This window comes from Garra rufa, chromosome 4 (assembly GCF_049309525.1).
Source record: "Garra rufa chromosome 4, GarRuf1.0, whole genome shotgun sequence".
In the NCBI taxonomy this organism is placed as follows: domain Eukaryota; kingdom Metazoa; phylum Chordata; class Actinopteri; order Cypriniformes; family Cyprinidae; genus Garra; species Garra rufa.
In genome coordinates, this window is record NC_133364.1 from 54,415,544 (window position 1) to 54,443,478 (window position 27,935).

General features: G+C 37.0%; 1 protein-coding gene and 1 pseudogene across 1 annotated transcript; both read left to right on the forward strand.

The window, feature by feature from the left end:
* Positions 1-27,935, forward strand: part of LOC141334161 (uncharacterized) — a 336,215-nt pseudogene that overhangs the window by 36,262 nt on the left and 272,018 nt on the right.
* LOC141333388 (zinc finger BED domain-containing protein 4-like) lies at positions 24,924-26,821 on the forward strand. Its single transcript, XM_073838368.1, has 2 exons — positions 24,924-26,081; positions 26,394-26,821. The coding sequence occupies exons 1-2, from the start codon at positions 24,924-24,926 to the stop codon at positions 26,631-26,633; spliced, it is 1,398 nt and encodes a 465-aa protein (XP_073694469.1). The 3' UTR covers positions 26,634-26,821.

A 27,935-nucleotide genomic window follows, 5' to 3' on the forward strand; every position in this document is an offset into this window, starting at 1 on the left:
GTACAGAGTGCGTACCTTGATTTCAATGACAAAAATGGACATTAAACGGATCAACTGCAGGCCATTTATTTGTTTCTATTTAAGAAAACAACATTTAAATGAATAAGGAGGGTGAGTACCCTTTTATTTGTTTAAAATTCAAGTTATTTGCTACTTAAATAAGCTAGAGGACCACGCGTGCTAGGTCTGATCGTGTCGCAATATTATGGCATGTGGGTTAAGAACCATGTGAAACGTTAGTGAATAGCATTAAGTTAACTTACCATATTTTTCTGAAGATAAACAAGGACAAACAATTTGAACTGATTTAAAATATTTAATGATTACCAATGTGAAAACGTTTAAACATAAATGATACAGGTGTGTGTGTGTGTGTGTGTGTGTGTTTACAACTATTTACATTTAACACCAAACTTACTTAATACTATTACTGCAAATAACGTTCATTTTCAGTGTGCACGATTTACGTGTGTGTGTGTGTGTGTGTGTGTGTGTGTGTAGGTGAGTATTTTATGTTGACAGACAACATTTATGGCACAGCCAGTCCAAGTGGAACCACAGTTGGCACAAATCACATTGGAGCCATTCATCGATGGCCTCATCTTCTGAGCCAGGTGGGACCACTCTACGGCAGACAGCGCAGTGTTCTCCATCTTCCGTCTGAGGAGGAGGTGCCTTTTTCTATTGACGTTTGGCCTCCTGGGCTTGCCTCTTTTCCTCCTTCTTTTTTGCCATCTCTTCCTTGCTCTTTCTCTTGTTTTCTTCCTTTTCTTTTTCCTCCGTTTCTTTTTCTACCAGCAGGTTGAAATACTCGTCGCTGGTGATGACACGGGCTGGCAAAGGAATGCGACGCCTCGTCTTCTCCTTTCTCTCCAGGGCTGGACTCATGAGGACATTAGCCAGACTCTCAGGTATTACACCTGCTGCCACCAGGTAATTTTTGGGAGCCACCCTGTTATAAGTGGGGCAAGGTGTCTGCATGTTGCTTAATGTGTCATCAGGCTAGAGGGCTGCATTGGGATTGGGACCCGCCGGGTCCCGCGGGACCCAACGCAAATCTCGCGGGAGCGGGCGGTTTGAACTTTGCTGCGGGCGGGAATGGGCGGCTAAAAAAAGCACTGCGGGATCCGGATGCTCAGCGCGCTTTGCGTTAGTGAGGAAAAAAAGTCTTAAACTTACTTCGTTTTCAGGACGGAGGTAAAGTGCAACTCCATTTCCTTGGACAGCTTAACTTGTTTTGCAGGGGGATTTCGAGAGGGTGCCCTCCCTCTTCCCTCGCCCGATGCAAATCCGTTCTGTACTTCTAACGGCCTGTCTACGGCACAACGCGCTGGATTAGTCTGTGTGTTGTAATGTTTGCGCGGCGCTCCCTCATCTGGCTGCATACGGCAATTACGTGAAAAAAGTACTTGAAGTCGAACTTGGTAGCCTAAGCGTTTTAGATGTCCTCGATAGCCCAGGCTACTATTCCCTACCAGTGTGTCAGAATACATGCAGGCCAGGGAAAGAAACAAACATGAATCTCCTTAATAACATCAATACAAATACGTTTTTTTCCCCCTGCGGGACGGGAGAAGAGGCAAAATCAATGCATTTCTATTATCGTGCGGGAATAAATTCTCAGAGTTTTGCGGGTGCGGGCGGGAGTTGTCATACATATTGCGGGTGCGGGCGGGAGTGTGACACACACGTTGCGGGAGCGGGCGGTAATGGTCAGAAATTCGGCGGGCGCGGGCGGGAGGGGGATGAAGAAAACAGTCCCGCGCAGGGCTCTACATCAGGCTCAGTGCTGAATGTGAAGGTTAGAGTGGCGTGAGCACTGGATGGTGTGGATGACTGAGCGATGGATGGTGTGGTGGGAGAGCTGGTTGGTGTAGCGGGAGCGATGGATGGTATGGCTGACGGAGTGGCGGCAGTGACGGATGATGTAGCTGAGGGAGTGGCAGGAGTGCTGGATGGTGTGGCATCATTTCCATCTGCAGATGGAAGCACTCTTACCACCTAATAAAATAAAACATATGTAAAACTCATGAACACACTTGGAAAGAAATGTAAGTATTTTAGAGGATGAATTATCATATTATTAATGTCAAAATTACCTGGGTTGTGTCCACAGCAGCCCTGGAGAGAGGAAAGATGCCAGCCTTGTGAAACCCAGCCTTAATGTTTTGGGCTGTGACTGCAGTGGGGTAGACGTGTTTGAGGAGAGATGAAAACTGCTTCTTCCCCACAACAATGTCCCCTCGCACCAGACTCATCCTGGAAGCCATAGTGGAGAAGGCAGTCTCCAGTCTATCCTGGACACCGTAGAGGGCGTTGGGGGGCCCATCCAGCCTATAGGCATTACTTGGAAGGCAGCTGGGGTAAATGATGAAAGACGGAATGCTGTCCCCAGCTGCATTCACACAGCAGTGGACTGTGATGTGCTCCCTGGTGGTCTGCTGCTGCTGGTACACATGATTCTTTCCAGTCTGGCACAGGACCTTTTCCCTGGACCGAGGCTTGTCTCCAAAGCCAGTCTAATCACAGTTGTAGATGAGATGTGGCTTTGCATCTAAACTGTGCTGTGTGTAAAGGGCCTCAAACAGCTTGAAGAAGGCTTCAATGGCCTCTGGTGTTGCAGCATGGACCCTGGATCTGTCCAGGGAATCTGCTGTCCGTGAGGTTAGTTCTGGATGACGGGCTTTGAACCTGGACCACCACACATCACTTGGCCCCTTCTCTAAATTGACAGTGGTGCTCTCCATTCTGCCACTCTCTTTAATAATCCCCACAGCCAACACTTTGACAAGGGATCTTGTCACAGGGAAGCCATGGTCCGCCATCCAGAAAATAAAAGAAACAAGCGCCTCTTCCTCTGCAGGTGTCAGGGCCGAGTTAGGATGAGGTTTGCAGTTGCCCTTAAACTTGCTCCTGCCTTCACTTCCTCAACTGCCTCATTTAATTTCTCCTTTGAATATTGTTTTTTCTTTTCTGACATCTTTCTTTTCCTTTTGCTTTACTGACTTTCCTTTAAATGAACATTATTTGTGTTAATTGTGAAATTGTTTTTCAAATTGTTTGTTATATTATGAATCATGAAATTGTATGTCTTAACTTATGTATGGAAATTATATGAACTCTTATTAAATAACTTTTCTAAATATCCTATAATTGTGTTTGACTTTAAGATAAATTAAAAAACTTTTTATGAAAAGTTAATAATAAAATAACGTTACAATCCAGTTTTATTTCATGTTTAATTTGTTAAAGCATGACAATTTAAAATGTTAAAACATTAAATTCATGTTAACATTAAATTAATGCCAACTTTTTTTCTTTTTTTTTAAATTAACATGAACGCTTGTTAATGCTAACTTAATTGACCCTTTATGAACATAAAAATCAAAACTGCGCGCAGGATGATGGGCAAACCGCGTCTGCTGACTGTCTGTGGCGCCAAGTGGTCATCGCCCACAATTGACGTTTAAATATTCCCATTTCAAAGCATTTATTCAACAAAAGGTAATTTATTTAACAATTTGTGATAACATAATATTCATTTTATAAAGACTGTAATACTGTGAGATCCATAAATTAAATCGAAATGCACATTTTTGCTGCTCTAGCTGTCTCCCCTCCCAAGTGCCAGTTTCACGTTTAGCTTGCCCGCCATCCATTTTGAAGCGCAGTGGGCGGACCTAACAAACTTACTGAAATCTCTCTGGAACAAATGGTGGGAGTGTCTCTGTCGTGATCGGGAGTGAAAGAGGGAGAAATGAAGATGACACAGATATGTAGTTTATGTATGATCCGGAAGTATTTATTCAGCTATCGGCAGTAAAAGGTAATCAGTACGGAACATCGTTTGTGTACGGAACATGGTTAGTCTACGTTATACCATATTATTTAGATTAGTTTTCTAATGTAAAATGCTAAGTGTAAGCGCACAAGACTTTTATTTTGTTTTGGCGATATGACGGCATAAGGCTGCACCGCTCCTGTGTGTTTGATTCGGCTGAAGAAAGGCATGTGCTTTTAATCGTTTAAACAAACAGCTCATAATTACTCATCTACTGACATTAATGAAGGCCGTTTTGTGTGAGTAAAGCACATCTGCACAAGCAACAGAAAATGTGCGCTTGTATTCGCTCCCTACATAATCAGTTTATCAGAAACACCAATTCAGTCACTGGAGACTGGAGAAACGTTTTCAACTGAGTCAACTGAATCAATATCACAAATAATTCACTGTTTTGAATCACGGCACACTGACGACATCTGCTGCTCAAAACACTGGAAATGCAGCGAGAACAACTAACATGAGCAAGACAACTATTACAAACCAGCTGCAAATATTTCCTGATAAAACTTACTTTCGTGAGTAAAGCGCATCCTCATATTAATAATAGGTAACGTGCGTCTCATTTCGCTCCTTATATCTTGAATCAGTAACTTACATCGTTTAAGTACGGGAAGAACTGAGAGAAACTGATAATCTGAATCATCTGAACCGAATCATTCGTAAAATGATTCAGGGATTCGAACAGTGTTGCCAGATCTCGCGAGATAAATAAGCAACCAGGACTGTGAAAACAAGCCCAAAACAAGCGACTTTTTCTACGGAGCCCCCCTAGGTTCAGGGAAGAGAAAAATAAATAAACTGTGCAGTTTTACAATGAGTGGGGACGGATTTTTAAACTGTGGATACAGATTGTCAATAAAGTATTTTATTTTTCTCCCCCCTGACCTTCAGGACAATGACCACAAGAGGGAGTTAAACCACCTTTTAACATTAGAAAACTTCATTAGAAAACATTTGACATTGCAGGTATTTCACACTAACGTACTCTGCACAGTGCTTTTGAGTCAACCCCAGCGACGGTTGAATCCATTCTTTTACTCCTTTCTCTTTCTCCCAGTCTTTGTTATAATCTCTTGGGGTATTTTGCCCACTTTGTCCCGGGCATTTGTTCCTCCAAAAAAACTATCATCCAATCCAGTCAGTCACCATCAGTCGACTCGCAACTCGCGCGCATTAATTTAAACGTCTGACGTTTTCCTAACCAGAAAAAAAAAAAAAACAGATTGCACTGCCCTGCTTATGATTGGCTAGTACTCGTTGCCATCTGGGTCAGAGCCAATTAGAAGCAGGATATGGGTGGGAAAAAACTGCTGTCTCCTGTGTGTATGGGGAAAGGGGAGGGAGGGACAGAGGGAACAGTCTCTAGACAAACTCCTACGTTTAAATCGTTTATATCTGTCTATGGTTTAAATAACATATAGAAAATATCTGCTTGACAACTTATTATGGAGCTGGGATCAAGCCCAAATAAGCAACTACACTTCAGAAACAAGCCCAAAAAAACGCGACCCGCGACTATCAATATTTGTAAGCGACTTTATAAAAAAACAAGCCCAAAGTCGCTTAAAATAAGCGGACTTGGCAACACTGGATTCGAAGCGCTCGAATCAGCGCACGCTGACTACAAACTAGAACAAACACAAACATGTGCAATTACAACTGCAAATGTTTTAATTGATAAACATGTAATCTATTTAATATATATAAAGTATATACATGTATAAGTATATACATCATAAATACCTAATATTATCGTTTATATATAATTTAATCAGAACATTTAACTCATATTTATTACTCTGACTGACTCCATTACTGACTCCATTACCATTACCATTACCATCACTACTGTTCTAAGGAGCTGATTGGGACACACTTAGAGATTAAGTTTTCATGTATGCTTTTAATATTGGTGAATTATTTTCTTCTTAAACAGGACAAAGTGTCCAAACACACAGAAAAACTCCTGCTGAAGCAACTGTGACATCGTGACACACTATTAAAAATATGGCATTTATTAAAGAGGAGACTGAAGACCTTAAGATTGAAGAAACATTCAGAGTCAAACATGAAGATACTGAGGAACAAACAGGTTGGTTTTCATTCACACTCATTTGATCCAAAAATGAATGATATTTATAATGAATGTCATAAAATGTTGCTGTAATTTTCTTTGCACAAACTGAGGTAGATGCAATCTTGTTGGTGGTTTTACCCTTAGTAGTTCGGCTTGAATCAGCAGAGTTAGCTGAGGTGCATGGTGTCTTGTTAAGTGATGAAGCGGTGTAGCCTGGCAAAGATCACAAACAGCATTTGTTTATCTAATTTATTACACCCTGACTTCTTTTTAAACCGAATTGCACCCACATATCAGCTCTGAAAGCAAGAGGAGCTTTTATGTTTCCTGCGATTCTTGCTCCCACTTTTGAGACATTGGCCGTATGTATATGAAGGGCAACTGTTATCTTTAAAACAGTGGAAGCGGAGGTTGTTTGACACAAATGAACTTATTTGATGAAATGTTACTGTTTTTTTTTTTTTTTAAATCCATTTAAAACATGATTTATTTAAAAAAGTAGACTTAGAGTTGCAGAACTCATTGGCCCGGTTTCACAGACAGGGTTTAGACTAAGCCAAGATTAGGCCAAAGTTGAATTAGGACATTTAAGCAATTTTCATAAATGTGATTAGAATAAAAACATTACTGGTGTGCATCTTGAGACAAAACAAAGGCACTAATATATTTTAGGATCAATCAGTGCAATTTTATTTTAGTTGAAACAACTCAGATTTACATTTTAGTCTAGGACTAGGCTTAAGCCTTGTCTGTGAAACCGGGGGATTGAGTTTATGCTGAACTTAAGTAATTAACAGCTCTAGTTCTAGTTCTAAAGTAGTTTGTCACTTTTTATTATTTATGGATGGATTATATGCCATGTCTTTTTCATTTGTATGTTTAATTTTATGCTTTTCCTAAATGCCTTTTCATATCAATAGTCCTATGAAATGGTGCATAAACTTTTTTTGCAAACTTAAAAGGAAGAGTTGGCAAATAAGTCAGTGATTGCACTGGTTCTGATAGTGTTATTCACTCGGTCAACGTTAGCAATGATGTACATCCCTGTCCACAAGACGAAGGGAAGGGAGTAAACTAGTTGAATGCTGTACTAGAATATCCTTGGTTTAGCAAAGAAAAAACACTATTCTGTTGGCTTATATTGACAGGCTAGAAATTACTATTATAAAGTTTTAAATAGGTTTTTAAAGTATTTATCTTAAAAAAATGCATTGATTCGCTTCAGGAGGCCTTTATCTACCCCCTAGAGCTGTGTGGCACACTTTTATGATGGCTAGATGTGCTATATTGAACTTCAATTTGATTAATAATAATAATATAATGCTTTGTTTAAAGGCATCTTTCAAAACAGTCAAGGACATCATACAGTTGAGTGCTAATCATAAAAATCAAGACCACAATACAACAGCTGTTTAACATTACATAATTTAAATTTATAATAATTTAGCTTATTTAAACAAGTAAGTGTTAAGATTAGATATGATTTAAATGTAGTCAGACTGTCACTGTCATATAGATTGTGGAGAGAAATCCAAAGATGAGGAGCAGCATAGCTAAATGCCCAGGCCCCTATAGTGACTAAACGAACAGAAGGTACAACAAGGGAAAGAGGATCTAAGAGTGCGCTTCGGGGTGCAAATATGAAGCAAGTCCAGGGCTCTCAAGTTTTGGAAAAAGTTTGGAGTGAGATTTTATCTGTTAGGAGAGGAGCCACTCAAATATTTGCAGCAGCGGCCCCTCGGCCCCACGCAATTCTCTCCAGTTTTTGGTAAAAGTTTAACTATCTATTGTTCATAATTAACCAGCACAAAATAAAAAAAATATAACAACTGGTAGATCTGATAAGTCAAATTCATAAAAATAAAATGTTTTAAATATTTCAAAAATGCATGTGTATCAAAAGTAAAAAAATAAATTTGGCCCTAAACGAGCAAACCAAACAGCAGAGCTCAATGCACATACTGTAAACACACAGGAGGATTGCAGAACTTGCTCATAGCATGTATGTCAATCTGTGTGTGTGTTTGTAAAAGAGAGAGGGTACATATTTCAGCTTACTAATGTCATTTTATATTTCAAGTGTTTATTGCACACTTTGATGCCTTGATGACAGTGGTAGGGGCTTGAACTTAGCTAGAGTAATTAGTTACTTGTAATTTAATTAAAAACGACATTTAACTAATCTGTTACAGCTACTGAGAAATAACAAATATAGTTAAATTACAGTTACTTTTAAAAATGTTTACAATTACAAAGTGGGTTACATGTAAATATTTTGATTGATTTATTTCCCAAATCGCATTGACTGCTTTAAAATAAGAGACACCAGTGTTTCAGGAGTTAAACAGAGGTGCTAAAGATTTTGTGGTGGCTGTGTTTTAAAATTAAACTATTATTATCTTAATTCAAGTGATGAAGGATTTTGTAAAATTGACAGTAATTAGTGTTGAGTGCTACTGTCAGGTAAACCCGCCTGCTTAAAAAGTTTTTAAAAGGATTAACAGTTGAAAACATTCCTTAGAAATGTAGTAATCAAATGTAATGTTACATTACCTCTAAAGCAATTGAAATAGTTAAACTACTTTTAAATTACATTTTAATTAGGGAAATTTACAACCCAGGCTCATTGGCAATACGTGACTCTGCCTACATTTCTGCAGAACCTGAAATACGTATCTCCAGGTACATTTGGCTGCACTTTTCGGGTGAACCGTCCACTAGAGGCGCTAATGTGTATTGTTTTCCTCCGTTTTAAATACACGTTTATTAAAGGTTAGAAAGCAAATTAAACAGTGCTCGGTCTTCTCAGCATACAAAACGTTTGTATTAAACTTGTTAATTCCACATTTTTAAGGTGCCAAAGACACACGTCTCGTCTGGATTTATCCTTTAACTTCGATGGAGAGCAGTTGCGTACAAATACCACGCAGCATCTTCTACGGCAATTACGTCACCAGCGAGGCTCAGTTCGACCAGTTCACCTGATACGTGTACATCTTCAAGCAGGTAAGTGACCGCAACAATCTTTTCATTATTTTAATTATTTCAGTGTTTCTACATCACTTTCATGGGGTCATGTGTTAAAACGGAAGCTTAGTGGAACAGTTAGCACGGCTGCTAACGTTAGCCTACGATTGACATTAGCCTAAGCATTACCACTGTAACTGTAGTTTTACTATAGTATTTGTAGGATATGCACACTAACCACTAGCTTACTATGGTTTTACCACTGTAACCGTAGTTTTACTATAGTATTTGTAGGATATGCACACTAACCACTAACTTACTATGGTTTTACCACTGTAACTGTAGTTTTACTATAGTATTTTTAGTATAAGCACAGAAAACACAACACTTACTATGGTTTTACCACTGTAACTGTAGTTTTACTATAGTATTTTTAGTATAAGCACAGTAAACACAACTCTAACTATGGTTTTACCACTGTGACTGTAGTTTTACTATAGTATTTGTAGTATATGCACAGTAAACACAACTCTAACTATGGTTTTACCACTGTAACTGTAGTTTTACTATAGTATTTTTAGTATAAGCACAGTAAACACAACACTAACTATGGTTTTACCACTGTGACTGTAGTTTTACTATAGTATTTTTAGTATAAGCACAGAAAACACAACTCTAACTATGGTTTTACCACTGTGACTGTAGTTTTACTATAGTATTTTTAGTATAAGCACAGTAAACACAACTCTAACTATGGTTTTACCACTGTGACTGTAGTTTTACTATAGTATTTTTAGTATAAGCACAGAAAACACAACACTTACTATGGTTTTACCACTGTAACTGTAGTTTTACTATAGTATTTTTAGTATAAGCACAGTAAACACAACTCTTACTATAGTTTTACCACAGTAACCGTAGTTTTACTATTGTAACTGTGATTTTACGGTGTACTATTTGTAAAGCACAGTAACCACAATGCCTACCACACTTTTAAATGTTTTTTGTGAAGTAATTGTAATTCAGTATTTGTTTCTGTCTTGCAGTTATGTCAGATCACCTTCTCCAGCAGCTCTTTTAAGAAGCCATCTCTGGTAAAAGCCATCACTGTATGAACTGTAATCCATAATTAATGTACACATAGTTTTGCTCTCTCTCTCTTTCTGTGGTTCATCATGACATTTTTAAAATCTCATAATTTTGACCAATTCTGTCAGAAAGCTGCTAGAATGAACAGGGAACTTGAACTCAAAGCTCCCAATGCTGATCTTGAAGAAGCTGTGAAAGAGGCTGAAAAGTCCTTCTATGATTCAATCTTTCACAGTAATGTTGAAGACATTTAGCTATAACTGATTTGCTTTAATCAACGCATCCTTATTGTTAGTGTTAATAATACCTTTCCTTACAGTCATTCCTCTCAAATATTTTGGTCACAGATTTTGTTTAACACATTGTCTCAACATGTGTGTATTTCTCTTTGTTTCAGGGTAAAGGGAAGACTAAAGGAAGGCCTGTCATGGGATTTGAATTGGGCCATGTTGTGCATTTCTGGAAAAGACCAAAAGCAAAGGCAAACATTCCAATGGTATGTCAATGTTGGTCTGAGCACCTGGACTGAACTGTACTGCAGTTACATTTTGCACAGCATCTGTACATACCCTACAGCCCCATCAGAAACAACAACCAACAAAGTGTCATGTCGAAGTATTAATAATTCATACAATTTACCAAGCCAGCAAATGTATATGATATTGTACAAGTGTACTCATATAAAATTCTATGATTTTTCACTTGTACTTGTGTCATTGGCCATTGCCTCAACTCTAATGTTAATTGTGTCCATTGTAAGTAGTCAGAGTGTTTATACCAATCCAGTTTATATTAAGTCCATCATATTCTCTCTACATTAACCTTTACAAATTTTCACTGCCTCTTCCTGTTCTAACAGTACATGATATCTGCCCACACCTCAGAGTCTGCCTTTCTTTCTATGTTGATTTTTATTTAACACATCTGTCTAAGAAGCACAAGTCTGGAAATGCTAGTTTATCTTGACACAAATCAGATCATTAGTAAATTTGGCCAAATCAGATTGCTTAAAGCTGTCCTTACCAAGAGCAAGAACAACAATAAGAACTATTTTAGCATCCACACCAACTGACGATAGCGTTCTGTTTACTATTATACATGCTACAGTCATCTGCCATCTGTTGTCAATGTTTTGTTGTTCATCATGTGATAAATTCTCTTTCTTCCTGTCTTGCAGGATTTCTTGAAGACTACTTATGTATATACATATAGTGATAGTGACAGGAGTGCCCACAGTAGAGATGGGAGTGTTGACTGTAGAGGAGAAAGTCAAATAATAATAATATTATAATTGTTATTAACCAGTAATTTGTCTTGCATTTAGTCACAATAGAAGCAAACAACAATTACAGGAGAGATATATTTTAAAGGTAATAATTGTAAAATATTGAAATATTGTTCTAATCATTGTTTGCCTATTAGTTTGTTAAACAGAAGCATTGAATATTATTTGGCATCTTAACATTTTCTGCAAACAAATTCTCTTTTTGTTTTTGACTATTAGACAATCTTTTTAAGTGGTTTTCTATTGCCTATTTCTTAATTACCTCTATGCAAATGCATTTCAAATACAATCAACTGCTTGTTTTGTCTTTTTTTTTCCGTAATGGCACAAACTGGAGAGAGAGAATGCTTCTTCTGGGAACTTTTTATCTGTGAAAAGTTTGATATGTCAATAAACATTGGGAAATGACTACAAAATGTGTGATTCATTATTTTTTATTATTCTTATAGTTCATCTGGCAGGTCTAAGAATTGCAATTTTGTAAGGTCCATTTCCAGGAAACAGAAGTGATTAATTGTTTACCCTTAATACACTGTAAATGTTACAGAAGCACAATTAAACAGTAGAAAAAAGCTTCATGTTTAATCATTAGAGGTGCATGTTTTTTGTTTTGAAAGCAAATGAAACATTTTGAATTATTGTTCACAGCAATTTATATCAAAGTTTTGAGTTTAAATATTGTACATAAATTTATATTAGTGTTAACATAATTTACTATGGGAACCATTATGCCCTTATTTTAAAAAAATAAAATAAAATAATCCTGGTAATCAATAAATCTATTGCTGCATCAAGTTAACCAAACTATCCAATCTGTTGTTCCAGTTTTATGTTGAGTGGGGACAAATAAATATTGAACTGATTATCTGTATTTGCCACAAGAACCCGGAAGATCATGTCATAAATGACCATATTTGGACAAGCAAACGAGACGACTCTGTTCAATTTGGTTGCCATTTGGAACTCGCTGTGATTGGACTATCTTTAAATCCAAATGAAAAACAACGCTTAATGTTACAAAGTCCGTGTTGCTCTTATTACATCAGTAATAACTTCAGTTAACAACGAAGTGTTGCTATGTTGTGAGAACTTCCTAATTTACCGAGATCGTAACCCTAACCCTAAGCAGATCTTAATTAAACTACAAATAACAGCGCCATTTTTTTTCGTGTTCTATAGATAGAATGGCAGAGGTTTGTGGGTAATGTAGTTTAAATTTTTTATTAATAAAATAGTGTAAAATGCAATCTTTTTTGAACAAAGGTTTATCTAAACAAGTACACTGTGCAAATATCTATGACATATTTCAGAGGCATGCTGAAATTTGGTTTTTTACTAAGATCATTTTTCAAAACACCTTTATACCACTTTTCCATGAATGTTTGAAAACTGTGTCCAACAATATGTAATTAACATAGCATAAGTAGTTGTCCTGCCAATTTTCTCTTTGACATTATAATCAGACACTGATTTACAGCCATTTGAAATGTTCATTTTTTTGCTCTTCCATGGGACTCTACTGGGCCCCTGGGGATTGAAGGGCAGTCAAAACACACAAATCTATTCTCATCATGGACAGCACACTGTGCTGAGTCACATTTTTTAGATTGTCTTTTCAAAAATTTGCCAATATGTAAGTTGAAAGTCATAGTTTTCTTAGAATAAGAATAGACATTTCCTAATTGAATTGTGTCCATTTATTTCATTAGATCAGGAGCAAGAATTGAGTGATGACAGGAAATGAAGACACCAGTTTAAACAATCAATACATATTGTGACACTTCTTTGTACTATCACACAATGTCAGTGTGTCATTCAGTAAGACAAGGTACAGACCGTGTGGTTTATGCAAAAGCTATACAATTCATGCAATGCAAAGGATCATAATATAAAAGACATCATTTGTATCTTTGTCAAATATTCCTCATCTTTGTCCATCTTTGCAAAACATCAGTAATGTGCATGCTCATCTTATTTATTATACAGTACAGGATTGATGTTGATCTTTCCCTGGTCCATCACCCTCAGCTGTGCATAAAGTGCCTGTAGCAATATACTGTAGTCCATGTAGTCTCTTCTAATTAATCTTTCAGCCTTCCCTTCATGTATTGAATGTCATTAATATGACCAAATGTCGCATCTTAATTAAAACACTCATGGTAATTATGTGTATTGTTTACACAATTAAATGGTGTATTTACCAAACAACATTCCTAATAAAGAATATTTACCATACTTTATTATCCAATACTTTGTGCTACATCATAAAGACAGCTAAAGTAGCCTATTAAGACAAATGATATTCAAGAGAAATAAAAATGGGTTATGTTAAAACCATATTATTTTAACCAGATGAAACCTCCCAAATGCATGCATGGTTAAATGTCTTGAGCATCATAGAATCACATTCAGTTTCCTGCTCAGAGCTCTCTTGGTTTTCTTCCTCTTGCTTGCTTATCCATATCCCTATCTTAATAATCTCCTTCCATGCCATGAACAATTTGAAGTTGTTATCCAGCACACTGCAGTACAACTGACAAACAAAAGACATGTGACCAATTTAAATCATATCACTTTATTATCACAATACCATGATCACATGGTACAGGCGGTGACATTTTTTGTGTGAAAACTGCAGCATGAAAGTATAGACAACAAATGTTCAATGTAGGCAACACACACATATAAGGGACTCAATACAGGTAGAGAACAATAAGGTAAATAGTATGCTATACACAGAGAGCATGAAATTAAAACAATAATCACAGTACGCATACCTTTGCAGTGCAGTGTGGAATAAATCAGTTCAAACAGAATGTCATGGTGCAGAATAATAGCCAGTTAGAGTCCAGACAGTGCAACTGATAGAGAGCAGTGCATATGAGCTTGATGTGCTGTGTATTGTTTCTGGTATAAGTTCAGTGCAGTCTAATTGCCTGTGGAAAAATGTGTCTGCTGGTGCAGGTTCTGCAATAACTTCTGCTTGATGGTAACGATGAGAACAATCCATGGCTCTGGTGGCTGGAGTCTCTGATGGTCCTCTGTGCTTTCCTCACACACCAACTGATGTAAATATCCTGGAGGGACATAACATGTACTTAGGGTGTTGTAAATTAATAAACAATATATATTTTTATTTTTAATTGTTGCATTGGACTTACCATTGATTCTTGTTGGAGATATGAGCCAAACGGATCCCTTCACAACTATTTTGCAGTTGTTCATTTGTGAAGTTTACTTTTCTGGGCCGTAACATCTGAGCTGTCACAGTAGAGTTGTTCAGGAATGCAGTCTTCATCGCAGTTTACTGGTGGTTTCAGGCTGCAATGCTGCATCTGGTGGCCATTGAATTGATATGGTCAACTGGCTTCACCCTCCTTCAAACAAACAGACAAAACAATAAGTCAACAATAATTCCAGAGAAATAGTGTTGATGAATAGGTGCAAGTGTCAGTACTCACCATATTTGGCCAATCCTGCCCAAATTCCAGAGATGATAGCACAGTTGATTTGCCAATTCTAGGAGCTATTAAAAAAAAAAAAAAAGTGCATGTGAAAAATGGTAACGGCTGTCTTTTGAGAAATTAACATCAATTGCTATACCCCATATAACCCTAACCCCAACCCATATAACTACATTGCTTGAATACATACATACCAGTAGAAATGTGCAAATTTTCAGCTCAGTGTTTGGGCACAAGAAGACCATATTCATTCCTCATTCATCAGGATAGGATTGCTAGGACTGATTTTCTTTTCTTTTTTTGGTCTTCATCTTTAAAACAATACAATATTTATTGACCCAATTTTTTTTAGTATTATTGTTGTTTAAACATATAAATTAAGCAGTTACAATTATATACTTCAAGCTCAAGTTCCCTGGCAACTCTAGCAGGCTCCTGAGTTCATCTGTATGCATCAGATTCAGAGTCTGAGAAAAGGCCATCATGCACACTCTAAGCTTCTATTTTTCAACAGAGCACAAAACAATGTGTTAAGTGAGGGAGTAAAGAAATAAGATGAAGAGAAATAAGCAGAATTGTGTAAGTTTAACAGAATGAGAAGCAAGCAGCATTAGAAAAAAAAAATTATTTAACAGCAAACTAAAATGAATTATTTTAAATATGATTACCTGCTGATGGTTTTGTTGTAAGCAGTTTAAACGCCTCTTCACACCAAAGATGAGTCCACACTGCAGCTATTTGACATAAAATGACACAGAAACAATATGGTTGGAATCTCTTTCAGAATTTTTTTTTCCAGATGTTGAACAATGAAAACATTGACAGCCAATCAAAAACCACCACACAAATAGCCTGAGCATTTAAATGCAGACAACATAACTGCAGCATACGCTTATGATAAAAAGAATGTTATTTTCTGTTAGTGTGAAAAATAAACAATTAAAATAGTCATTATAATTCTTGCTCTTGGTGTGAACAGCTTTAAGTGATCTGATTTGGCCAAATTAACTGAAGGTCTGATTTCTCACACGACAAGTTAGAGATGGGAGTGAGTGTTGACTAGAAGAGAAATTTAAAAAAAATAATCAGTAGACATGCAAGGCTTGGTAAATTGTATGAATTATTAATACTTCGACATGACACTTTGTTGGTTGTTGTTTCTGATGGGGCTGTAGGGTATGTACAGATGCTGTGCAAAATGTAACTGCAGTACAGTTCAGTCCAGGTGCTCAGACCAACATTGACATACCATTGGAATGTTTGCCTTTGCTTTTGGTCTTTTCCAGAAATGCACAACATGGCCCAATTCAAATCCCATGACAGGCCTTCCTTTAGTCTTCCCTTTACCCTGAAACAAAGAGAAATACACACATGTTGAGACAATGTGTTAAACAAAATCTGTGACCAAAATATTTGAGAGGAATGACTGTAAGGAAAGGTATTATTAACACTAACAATAAGGATGCGTTGATTAAAGCAAATCAGTTATAGCTAAATGTCTTCAACATTACTGTGAAAGATTGAATCATAGAAGGACTTTTCAGCCTCTTTCACAGCTTCTTCAAGATCAGCATTGGGAGCTTTGAGTTCAAGTTCCCTGTTCATTCTAGCAGCTTTCTGACAGAATTGGTCAAAATTATGAGATTTTAAAAATGTCATGATGAACCACAGAAAGAGAGAGAGAGCAAAACTATGTGTACATTAATTATGGATTACAGTTCATACAGTGATGGCTTTTACCAGAGATGGCTTCTTAAAAGAGCTGCTGGAGAAGGTGATCTGACATAACTGCAAGACAGAAACAAATACTGAATTACAATTACTTCACAAAAAACATTTAAAAGTGTGGTAGGCATTGTGGTTACTGTGCTTTACAAATAGTACACCGTAAAATCACAGTTACAATAGTAAAACTACGGTTACTGTGGTAAAACCATAGTAAGAGTTGTGTTTACTGTGCTTATACTAAAAATACTATAGTAAAACTACAGTTACAGTGGTAAAACCATAGTAAGTGTTGTGTTTTCTGTGCTTATACTAAAAATACTATAGTAAAACTACAGTCACAGTGGTAAAACCATAGTTAGAGTTGTGTTTACTGTGCTTATACTAAAAATACTATAGTAAAACTACAGTCACAGTGGTAAAACCATAGTTAGAGTTGTGTTTTCTGTGCTTATACTAAAAATACTATAGTAAAACTACAGTCACAGTGGTAAAACCATAGTTAGTGTTGTGTTTACTGTGCTTATACTAAAAATACTATAGTAAAACTACAGTTACAGTGGTAAAACCATAGTAAGTGTTGTGTTTTCTGTGCTTATACTAAAAATACTATAGTAAAACTACAGTCACAGTGGTAAAACCATAGTTAGAGTTGTGTTTACTGTGCTTATACTAAAAATACTATAGTAAAACTACAGTTACAGTGGTAAAACCATAGTAAGTGTTGTGTTTTCTGTGCTTATACTAAAAATACTATAGTAAAACTACAGTTACAGTGGTAAAACCATAGTAAGTTAGTGTTTAGTGTGCATATCCTACAAATACTATAGTAAAACTACGGTTACAGTGGTAAAACCATAGTAAGCTAGTGGTTAGTGTGCATATCCTACAAATACTATAGTAAAACTACAGTTACAGTGGTAAAACCATAGTTAGAGTTGTGTTTACTGTGCATATACTAAAAATACTATAGTAAAACTACAGTTACAGTGGTAAAACCATAGTTAGAGTTGTGTTTACTGTGCATATACTACAAATACTATAGTAAAACTACAGTTACAGTGGTAAAACCATAGTAAGTGTTGTGTTTACTGTGCTTATACTAAAAATACTATAGTAAAACTACAGTTACAGTGGTAAAACCATAGTTAGAGTTGTGTTTACTGTGCATATACTACAAATACTATAGTAAAACTACAGTTACAGTGGTAAAACCATAGTAAGTGTTGTGTTTACTGTGCTTATACTAAAAATACTATAGTAAAACTACAGTTACAGTGGTAAAACCATAGTTAGAGTTGTGTTTACTGTGCATATACTACAAATACTATAGTAAAACTACAGTTACAGTGGTAAAACCATAGTAAGTGTTGTGTTTACTGTGCTTATACTAAAAATACTATAGTAAAACTACAGTTACAGTGGTAAAACCATAGTTAGAGTTGTGTTTACTGTGCATATACTACAAATACTATAGTAAAACTACAGTTACAGTGGTAAAACCAAAGTAAGTGTTGTGTTTACTGTGCTTATACTAAAAATACTATAGTAAAACTACAGTTACAGTGGTAAAACCATAGTTAGAGTTGTGTTTACTGTGTTTATACTAAAAATACTATAGTAAAACTACAGTCACAGTGGTAAAACCATAGTTAGAGTTGTGTTTACTGTGTTTATACTAAAAATACTATAGTAAAACTACAGTTACAGTGGTAAAACCATAGTTAGAGTTGTGTTTACTGTGCTTATACTAAAAATACTATAGTAAAACTACAGTTACAGTGGTAAAACCATAGTTAGAGTTGTGTTTACTGTGCTTATACTAAAAATACTATAGTAAAACTACAGTTACAGTGGTAAAACCATAGTTAGAGTTGTGTTTACTGTGCATATACTACAAATACTATAGTAAAACTACAGTTACAGTGGTAAAACCATAGTTAGAGTTGTGTTTACTGTGCATATACTACAAATACTATAGTAAAACTACAGTTACAGTGGTAAAACCATAGTAAGTGTTGTGTTTTCTGTGCTTATACTAAAAATACTATAGTAAAACTACAGTTACAGTGGTAAAACCATAGTTAGAGTTGTGTTTACTGTGCATATACTAAAAATACTATAGTAAAACTACAGTTACAGTGGTAAAACCATAGTTAGAGTTGTGTTTACTGTGTTTATACTAAAAATACTATAGTAAAACTACAGTTACAGTGGTAAAACCATAGTTAGAGTTGTGTTTACTGTGCTTATACTAAAAATACTATAGTAAAACTACAGTTACAGTGGTAAAACCATAGTTAGAGTTGTGTTTACTGTGCATATACTACAAATACTATAGTAAAACTACAGTTACAGTGGTAAAACCATAGTAAGTGTTGTGTTTACTGTGCTTATACTAAAAATACTATAGTAAAACTACAGTTACAGTGGTAAAACCATAGTTAGAGTTGTGTTTACTGTGCATATACTACAAATACTATAGTAAAACTACAGTTACAGTGGTAAAACCATAGTAAGTGTTGTGTTTTCTGTGCTTATACTAAAAATACTATAGTAAAACTACAGTTACAGTGGTAAAACCATAGTAAGTTAGTGGTTAGTGTGCATATCCTACAAATACTATAGTAAAACTACGGTTACAGTGGTAAAACCATAGTAAGCTAGTGGTTAGTGTGCATATCCTACAAATACTATAGTAAAACTACAGTTACAGTGGTAAAACCATAGTTAGAGTTGTGTTTACTGTGTTTATACTAAAAATACTATAGTAAAACTACAGTTACAGTGGTAAAACCATAGTTAGAGTTGTGTTTACTGTGCTTATACTAAAAATACTATAGTAAAACTACAGTTACAGTGGTAAAACCATAGTTAGAGTTGTGTTTACTGTGCATATACTACAAATACTATAGTAAAACTACAGTTACAGTGGTAAAACCATAGTAAGTGTTGTGTTTACTGTGCTTATACTAAAAATACTATAGTAAAACTACAGTTACAGTGGTAAAACCATAGTTAGAGTTGTGTTTACTGTGCATATACTACAAATACTATAGTAAAACTACAGTTACAGTGGTAAAACCATAGTTAGAGTTGTGTTTACTGTGCATATACTACAAATACTATAGTAAAACTACAGTTACAGTGGTAAAACCATAGTTAGAGTTGTGTTTACTGTGCATATACTACAAATACTATAGTAAAACTACAGTTACAGTGGTAAAACCATAGTAAGTGTTGTGTTTTCTGTGCTTATACTAAAAATACTATAGTAAAACTACAGTTACAGTGGTAAAACCATAGTTAGAGTTGTGTTTACTGTGCATATACTACAAATACTATAGTAAAACTACAGTTACAGTGGTAAAACCATAGTAAGTGTTGTTTTTACTGTGCTTATACTAAAAATACTATAGTAAAACTACAGTTACAGTGGTAAAACCATAGTTAGAGTTGTGTTTACTGTGTTTATACTAAAAATACTATAGTAAAACTACAGTTACAGTGGTAAAACCATAGTTAGAGTTGTGTTTACTGTGCTTATACTAAAAATACTATAGTAAAACTACAGTTACAGTGGTAAAACCATAGTTAGAGTTGTGTTTACTGTGCATATACTACAAATACTATAGTAAAACTACAGTTACAGTGGTAAAACCATAGTAAGTGTTGTGTTTACTGTGCTTATACTAAAAATACTATAGTAAAACTACAGTTACAGTGGTAAAACCATAGTTAGAGTTGTGTTTACTGTGCATATACTACAAATACTATAGTAAAACTACAGTTACAGTGGTAAAACCATAGTAAGTGTTGTGTTTTCTGTGCTTATACTAAAAATACTATAGTAAAACTACAGTTACAGTGGTAAAACCATAGTAAGTTAGTGGTTAGTGTGCATATCCTACAAATACTATAGTAAAACTACGGTTACAGTGGTAAAACCATAGTAAGCTAGTGGTTAGTGTGCATATCCTACAAATACTATAGTAAAACTACAGTTACAGTGGTAATGCTTAGGCTAATGTCAATCGTAGGCTAACGTTAGCAGCCGTGCTAACTGTTCCACTAAGCTTCCGTTTTAACACATGACCCCATGAAAGTGATGTAGAAACACTGAAATAATTAAAATAATGAAAAGATTGTTGCGGTCACTTACCTGCTTGAAGATGTACACGTATCAGGTGAACTGGTCGAACTGAGCCTCGCTGGTGACGTAATTGCCGTAGAAGATGCTGCGTGGTATTTGTACGCAACTGCTCTCCATCGAAGTTAAAGGATAAATCCAGACGAGACGTGTGTCTTTGGCACCTTAAAAATGTGGAATTAACAAGTTTAATACAAACGTTTTGTATGCTGAGAAGACCGAGCACTGTTTAATTTGCTTTCTAACCTTTAATAAACGTGTATTTAAAACGGAGGAAAACAATACACATTAGCGCCTCTAGTGGACGGTTCACCCGAAAAGTGCAGCCAAATGTACCTGGAGATACGTATTTCAGGTTCTGCAGAAATGTAGGCAGAGTCACGTATTGCCAATGAGCCTGGGTTGGAAATTTAATCTGTAGCCTATTACAGCCTATTTCCAAAATAACCTTCCCAACAATGTTGATACATTTGTGTTTTGAAATATATAAAACTATTTATTTGGATGAATTTGTCTGTCTTTTTAACAGATTTACCAATTATCTTGTCTTTTCCTAAATTTCAGGCCCACAATGAGTTAAAGCTGTTGAAGAACTAATAGTTTTGCACAAATTTGGCTATAATCCCCAACATCAGTTCTCACTATCTTTGATCACAGGCAAGTGATTTTGTCTAGTAATCGTAAAATGGAATAAATAAAAAAATAAATAAAAATAAATATGTAAAACCCTGCTGCATTTATTTAGTTTCTAGTAAATACAAATCGTCACCTTAGAATTATAAGGTTCTATCTGACATTTTTGTCAAAATTGAGTTATTCACATATTCTTATTCTGTGACAATTTATTTACATTATTTGATGTTTCTTTTGTAAGCTATGTACATTTTGGGGCCTTTTTTTAGAAAACAAAAATGGTTCTATATACAGAAGTCTATGGAATGCATAAACTTTGAAGCTCAATTTCTCGAAAGTGCTCAGAATGCAGATAGAACCTTATAATTCTAAAGTGACGAAATGGCAACGTCCGCTCCGAGACCGCAACGCGACCACCTCCTCAACTGTACTAAACTCTTCCACTGCGAGAGAAAGCCGCAGCCCCGCAACGATTCCACCGCTGGCCTTGTCCCATGTGTGCGCGTCTACGTTGCCTAGTGACGAATGTGATTGTAGCAGGATCACGTAATATACCAGAAATCAGCAAATTCAAATTTTTGGGCTGGTAGGTGCCATTTAACTCTCAAGACAGCTATGAGCTTGGAAGAGTACTTCTCTCTGCAAAGCCTGCACCTCGTCCATTTACACCATATAGCGGGACGCTCACGGTGAATGCTTGAGACTTGAGAGCCCTGCAATTCAGAGAGATATTAAGGTGCAAGATTATGAAGAGCTTTAAAAGTGAGAAGCAGAACCTTGTACTCTACTCAATATTTAACGGGAAGCCAGTTCAGTTAAACCGGAGATGCTCGGTTTTGAAGAAATAAAAATAATATTCAGTGCTTGTTTTTCTGAGGTCACACATGCTCTAAATTTACCCCAAGTAGCCGGGGTTGTTTGTGCTTCGTTTGTGCTGCTTTGGTTATTAAAATATTAGATATCTATTTATAGAGATTGAACTTTTTTGAGTTAGTACAAGACATGTCATATCCTGCTGCCAACATCAATTTCCCCCAAAGTTATCTAGACCTTATGCACTCTATCACCTTTTTCCTCCAGTGCGATGCCCCTGGGTAAAAGACAGATGCTTTACGTGTCTAAATGCTTAGTTGTCTATTGCTTTGTGCCATTAAACTGGAGTTGATTTACATTTGTCTCTTTAGCCTTAGATCTGATGGTGCTTAAAAAGGAGAGAGAAGTGCTAATCAAAATGGAAGAGAAAGTCCATATGGAGCTTCACTCTGGAGAGAAGCCTCACACCTGCCAACACTGCGGAAAGCGTTTTTCTGAGACCCGCGATCTTAAAAGACACATAAGAATTCACACTGGAGAGAAACCTTACGCGTGCCTTCAGTGTGGAAACTGTTTCAACCGAAAAGGAACTCTTAACAGGCACATGAGAATTCACACTGGAGAGAAACCTTTCACATGCCAACAATGTGGAAAAATGTTCAACCGAAAAGGAACTCTTAACAAGCACATCAGAGTTCACACTGGAGAGAAACCTTTCATTTGCCAACAGTGTGGAAATAGATTTATTCTTAAGAGAAACCTTAAAGTGCACATTAGAGTTCACACTGGAGAGAAGCCTCACACCTGCCAACACTGTGGAAAGCGTTTTTCTGAGACCCGCGATCTTAAGAGACACATAAGAATACACACTGGAGAGAAGCCTTACGCGTGCCTTCAGTGTGGAAAGTGTTTCAACAGAAAAGGAACTCTTAACAGGCACATGAGAATTCACACAGGAGAGAAACCTTTCACATGCCAACAATGTGGAAAAAGTTTCAACCGAAAAGGAACTCTTAACAAGCACATGAGAGTTCACACTGGAGAATAGCCACTCTGGAACAAGTTCTGAATGTAAAACACAGGGATGCAAAAGGTGTGCTTTTAGGCAGATGCTGGCTTTTTTTACGGCTGTGTGGGGGACATGTGTGAATCGTGCAGATCGGGGGTGGGGGGGGGGTTGTACATTGGAGTGTCAGATTATAATTTCATCATAGGAAATTCTGTATTAAAATGACTAAATCAGTAAACGCCGTTACAGTCCTAGAAACATATGAAACTGACTCAAAAACAGTGAGTCAGAAAGCTTCGCACGTCAGCCAATTGGCTGCGCCCTATTATCTGCTGACGGCTGCTCTTATAGAGGATGGATACCCGACCCAAGCCCAACGGTACCCAACGGGCCGGGCCAGGTTTGGACAGATATTTAGAAAGGATGCTCTGGTTCGGGTTGGGCTCGGTCACATCAGTGCGATAACGCCGGTTTCACACTGCACGCGTAAGCAGGACGTAAGCAGCGCTTATCTTTTCGGCGCCCATGTTAACAGATTAGAGCATTCAAACCGCACGCAAAGGCAGCGCGGCAGCCCGTACCTCTGTTGACATCCTTGTATAAAAATGTCCAGCTCTACAGAAAAAAAACCCAGATATTTTGTGTAACATTAAACACCGTATCTACTTTTGATTAGAAAACAATGAAAGGTAGTATCTAACAAAAAACCCTTTATTTAGCTTGAAGCAAACAATGACACTTCAGTTTTTAAGTTGACATTTGCTTTAATTGTAAGTGATTTTTTTCTGCTATCATCAAAAGTATGATATTAAAATGTAAATAGCACTGAATGTTCATTACAACAAGCAATAAATAGTCATATTTCAGAAACACCAACTTGTAGCTTGTTAATTGAAGATGCAGGACAGCCACCTCCCAGCTAACAATTATTGGTTCCCAGAACGTTCCCTTTAGGTTAGGGAATGTTCTGTGAACCTACTGGGAATGTTTTCTTTGGGTTAGGGGAACATTCTTAGGATGTTGCGGGAACGTTCCCAGTAGCTTCCCAGAACGTTCCCCTAGCCTAAAGGCAACATTCTATTTTCCGTAAAGAAAACTTTCCTGGATAACCAATAGGGAACATTCTATTTATGTTCCTAGAAGGTTCTCTGAAAGCTCTCTGATGGTTCCCAAAACATTCTCCTAACCTCTTCACTCCAGTGCCGCTTCTGCACATCAGCACTCCTGTGTCCCGGAGTAAGCGGCATGGAAGGCGGACCGATGTGAATCTCAATAATCACTTCTACACTCCATGTCTTGTTTTAAACTATTGTTTAATCATTACTAGGGATGCACGATATATCGGCCGATGTTTGTCATTTTTTTAACCTATTGGCATCTGTCTGATGTGTAAAATTGGGCCGATAACCACAACCTATGTGTAGCCATCTAGTTGCTGTGTCGGGAGAGGGAGGGGGAGGGTTATTTGGTCGTGTGTATGTGTTTGGGCACGTGAGACGCGACAGTGTCAGTGTCAAAGGCAGCACAGGATTGTGGGATGTTAAACTGAAGAGGAGAAAAGAATGTCAGCGGTGTGGGCGTTTTTCACGGTGTCGAAAGAAGACCCTCGAAAAGCAGTTTGCAACATCTGCAAAGTCGAGGTAATGCGAGGAGGGTGCCGCGTCAAGTCATTCAACACCACAAATGTAATATGTCATTTGAAAAACTGCCACCCAGACCTACACAAACAATTGCAGGAAAAAAATGCTGCCAACATTAGCCAGCAGGCAAAAACGAAAGCAGCTGCAGCTGGGAGTCCGATACAGCAGGTACTTGACAAGACCAAGCAATTTGCCAAGGACCAATAAGATCAATAACCAACAAGGTAATGGAAATGATTGCTCTTGACGACCAGCCTTTTTCCATAGTGGAGGACTGGGGATTTCGGCGGTTGATAGAGCTTATTGAACCCCGCTACAGTCTGCCAAGTCCGCGCTACTTTTCCGACGTCTTCCTCCCTGCTTTGTACGAAGTCGTGGCCACGCATATCCACAAATTGTTGGACAATGTGACTGACATTAGCTTCACGACGGATATATGGAGCTCGGATATAAGTCAGATGAGTATGTTGAGCCTTACTACTCAGTGGATTAATGAAAACTTTGAACTGAAGAGAGCTGTTTTACATGCTCAAAAGTTTGCAGGATCGCATACAGGAGTCGCCATCGCTGGCGCATTTGACTGCATGTTTGCTACGTGGAAAATTAAAAAAGACAATGTACATGTTGTGCTTCGTGACAATGCGCGGAATATGCAGAAAGCAATGGAGGAGTGCGGCGTTAAAAGCCTGGGCTGCATGGCTCACACGCTCGGTACCTCTCGGCTGAGAGACATACAGCAAGAGTTAGGCATGAAAACCATGATGTTACAACAAGATGTGGCGACCAGATGGAATAGTACTTTTCTTATGATGAGAAGTCTACTGGATCAGAAGCGCGCACTTGGTGTGTATGGAGCAGATCATGAGCTGCCTTCATGTTTAAGTGCACATCAGTGGGGCCTCATTGAAAACATGACCACGCTTCTCACTCCATTTAGGCAATTAACGAGGGAGATCAGCTCACATCAGGCTACTACTGCGGACGTGATACTGTCTGTTGTGGCACTGAAACGTTTGCTGAGCAAGACAGCTGACACAGACAGTGGGGTCCGCACAGCACTACTGGAAGCTGTGAACGAGCGATTTGGAAGCGCCTTCTCTGAGCCGCTTTACTACTTGGCAACGATCCTTGACCCGTGGTACAAAGACCGTTATTTTGACACAGTCACCAAGCAAGCAGCTGTAAAGATGCTCCAGCAGCAAGTGGACAAAGTGACGCACAGCGACAGCGCTACAGAGACACCGGACACAGAAGAACCGCAAGAGAAGAACATAAGAACAAGTGACGATGGTGGAAAGTCCCTGCTTGACATGCATGACGAAATTCTGGAGGAAAACCTGACCATGGAACAGCAGGCAGGCCTGTCAAGCCACACAAGTCTGCAGGTATAGTATTATCTGACCCAGTCTTTAATTCAAATAACGAAGTCTTTTGTGCAGTTCTTTTTTATTATTATTGATGTGCTGTGAATTCTATAGAGTTACTAAAATAATACATTTAATTAAATGAAAAAGCTAATTGCTATAAAGAATATTGTTTAGTAATACTTCTCTGCCCCCTTGGGGTTGACCTTAAGCACTGGTCATCTCCTCAGAACAAAGTTCAGCAAAGCTCTTAAGGGGAGGAGGACAGTAATATCTAGACTGCTGGTTATTAATCAGACATGAATAGTAATACACTTGTCTACATTCCTGTAGGTGCATGGCTATCTTTGTGAGCCCCTTATCCCCAGAAATGAGAGCCCACTGCAGTATTGGAAAAGCAACATGTCTCGCTTTCCTGCCCTGGCTAAAGCAGCACGCAAGTACCTTTCAGCTCCATGTACAAGTGTGGACAGCGAACGTCTCTTCTCTGCTGGATCACATATTGTTGATGAAAAGAAAAACAGGATCCAGTGTGAGAAAGCAGAAATGCTTCTGCCTTTGGTGATTAAGTAGGCCTGGACTATAACTTACTGCAGTGTTAGGTGGAAACCCTGTTTGTTTGGGACATTTACTTTTGAGTAAATTGTTGCTGCATTAAGTTGGAGAATGTTAAAGACCACCATGTCTTTTGAATTACAGTTATGTCACAGTTCTCATTTTTGTTTGAATATTTTTTTATAAATGGTTCTTAAAATTGACTTGTTTTTTTATGTTTGCTTGGTAGACCTTGTTTCAGGGTTTGGACATTTGCATTTAAATAAAAATGTGCACGAACAGTCAGGATATGTGTTGGATATTTATTTTGATTTAGCCTTTTTCTCAAATTTGAGTTTAACTGGAGTGCACAGAGCTGAAAACATGTTGCCATGAATACTGGCATGCTTGATGGTAAAAGTGCAAAAAGTTGGTTACTTATGTTTTAAGATAGCCCTGTAACTTTTATTTGGAAATAAAATACATTCTGAAAATAAAGGAAGAAATTAAGTATGTACAAACTTTTATCATCTAAGAAACATTTTTTTAAAACTCATATCGATATCGGTCATCGGCCATAGCAGAAAAATTAATATCGGATATCGATATCGGCCAAAATGTTCATATCGGTGCATCCCAAATCATTACAGATAATCAGAGCACATTTACCCATCATAAGGAGCATTAAATGAGACTGAATCATCCTATACTATGTTAGATCCTATACTATGTTAATGTAAGACGTAGAAGTACCATACCATAAAACAACCCAGATTTTGTTTATTAAAGCACCAAATAACATGACTTCAACAAAATATTCGATTTAAAAAATATATATTTTATTTTTTACAGACATTAAAGAAATATCGTTTATTTGACTCTAGGGTAACATTACATTCATTTCTTACCACTGAATTAACGATGATGTACTTACCTCTTCTGGTCACTAAACGAAAACGTCTCGGTTAACATCTTGTTTTCTTCGATAAGACGGTTCAAATCTACCTAAAATAACGATATTTACTCTCGTATATATATTTATATTAGTTAAAAGTAATTATCCATTAAAGAGATCAATCAACAAACATTAGTCAGTAAAACGGAATGACCGTTATTTTTTAAATTACACGAGCGCGCCGATTTATCTTGAAGACAGAAGAAAGCGATTGATGGGAAAAAAAAGTGTGTGCTGGAGTAAAGAAATAAACTGTTTATAATATGATTTTCAGACACTTAACCTTGGCTTATTTTAGCTATAAAATTAAAATTATATTATCATTATAATGCGGTTTGACCACTTTTATGTAATTTATTAAGAGCTTATTTCGGACATTAGATTCT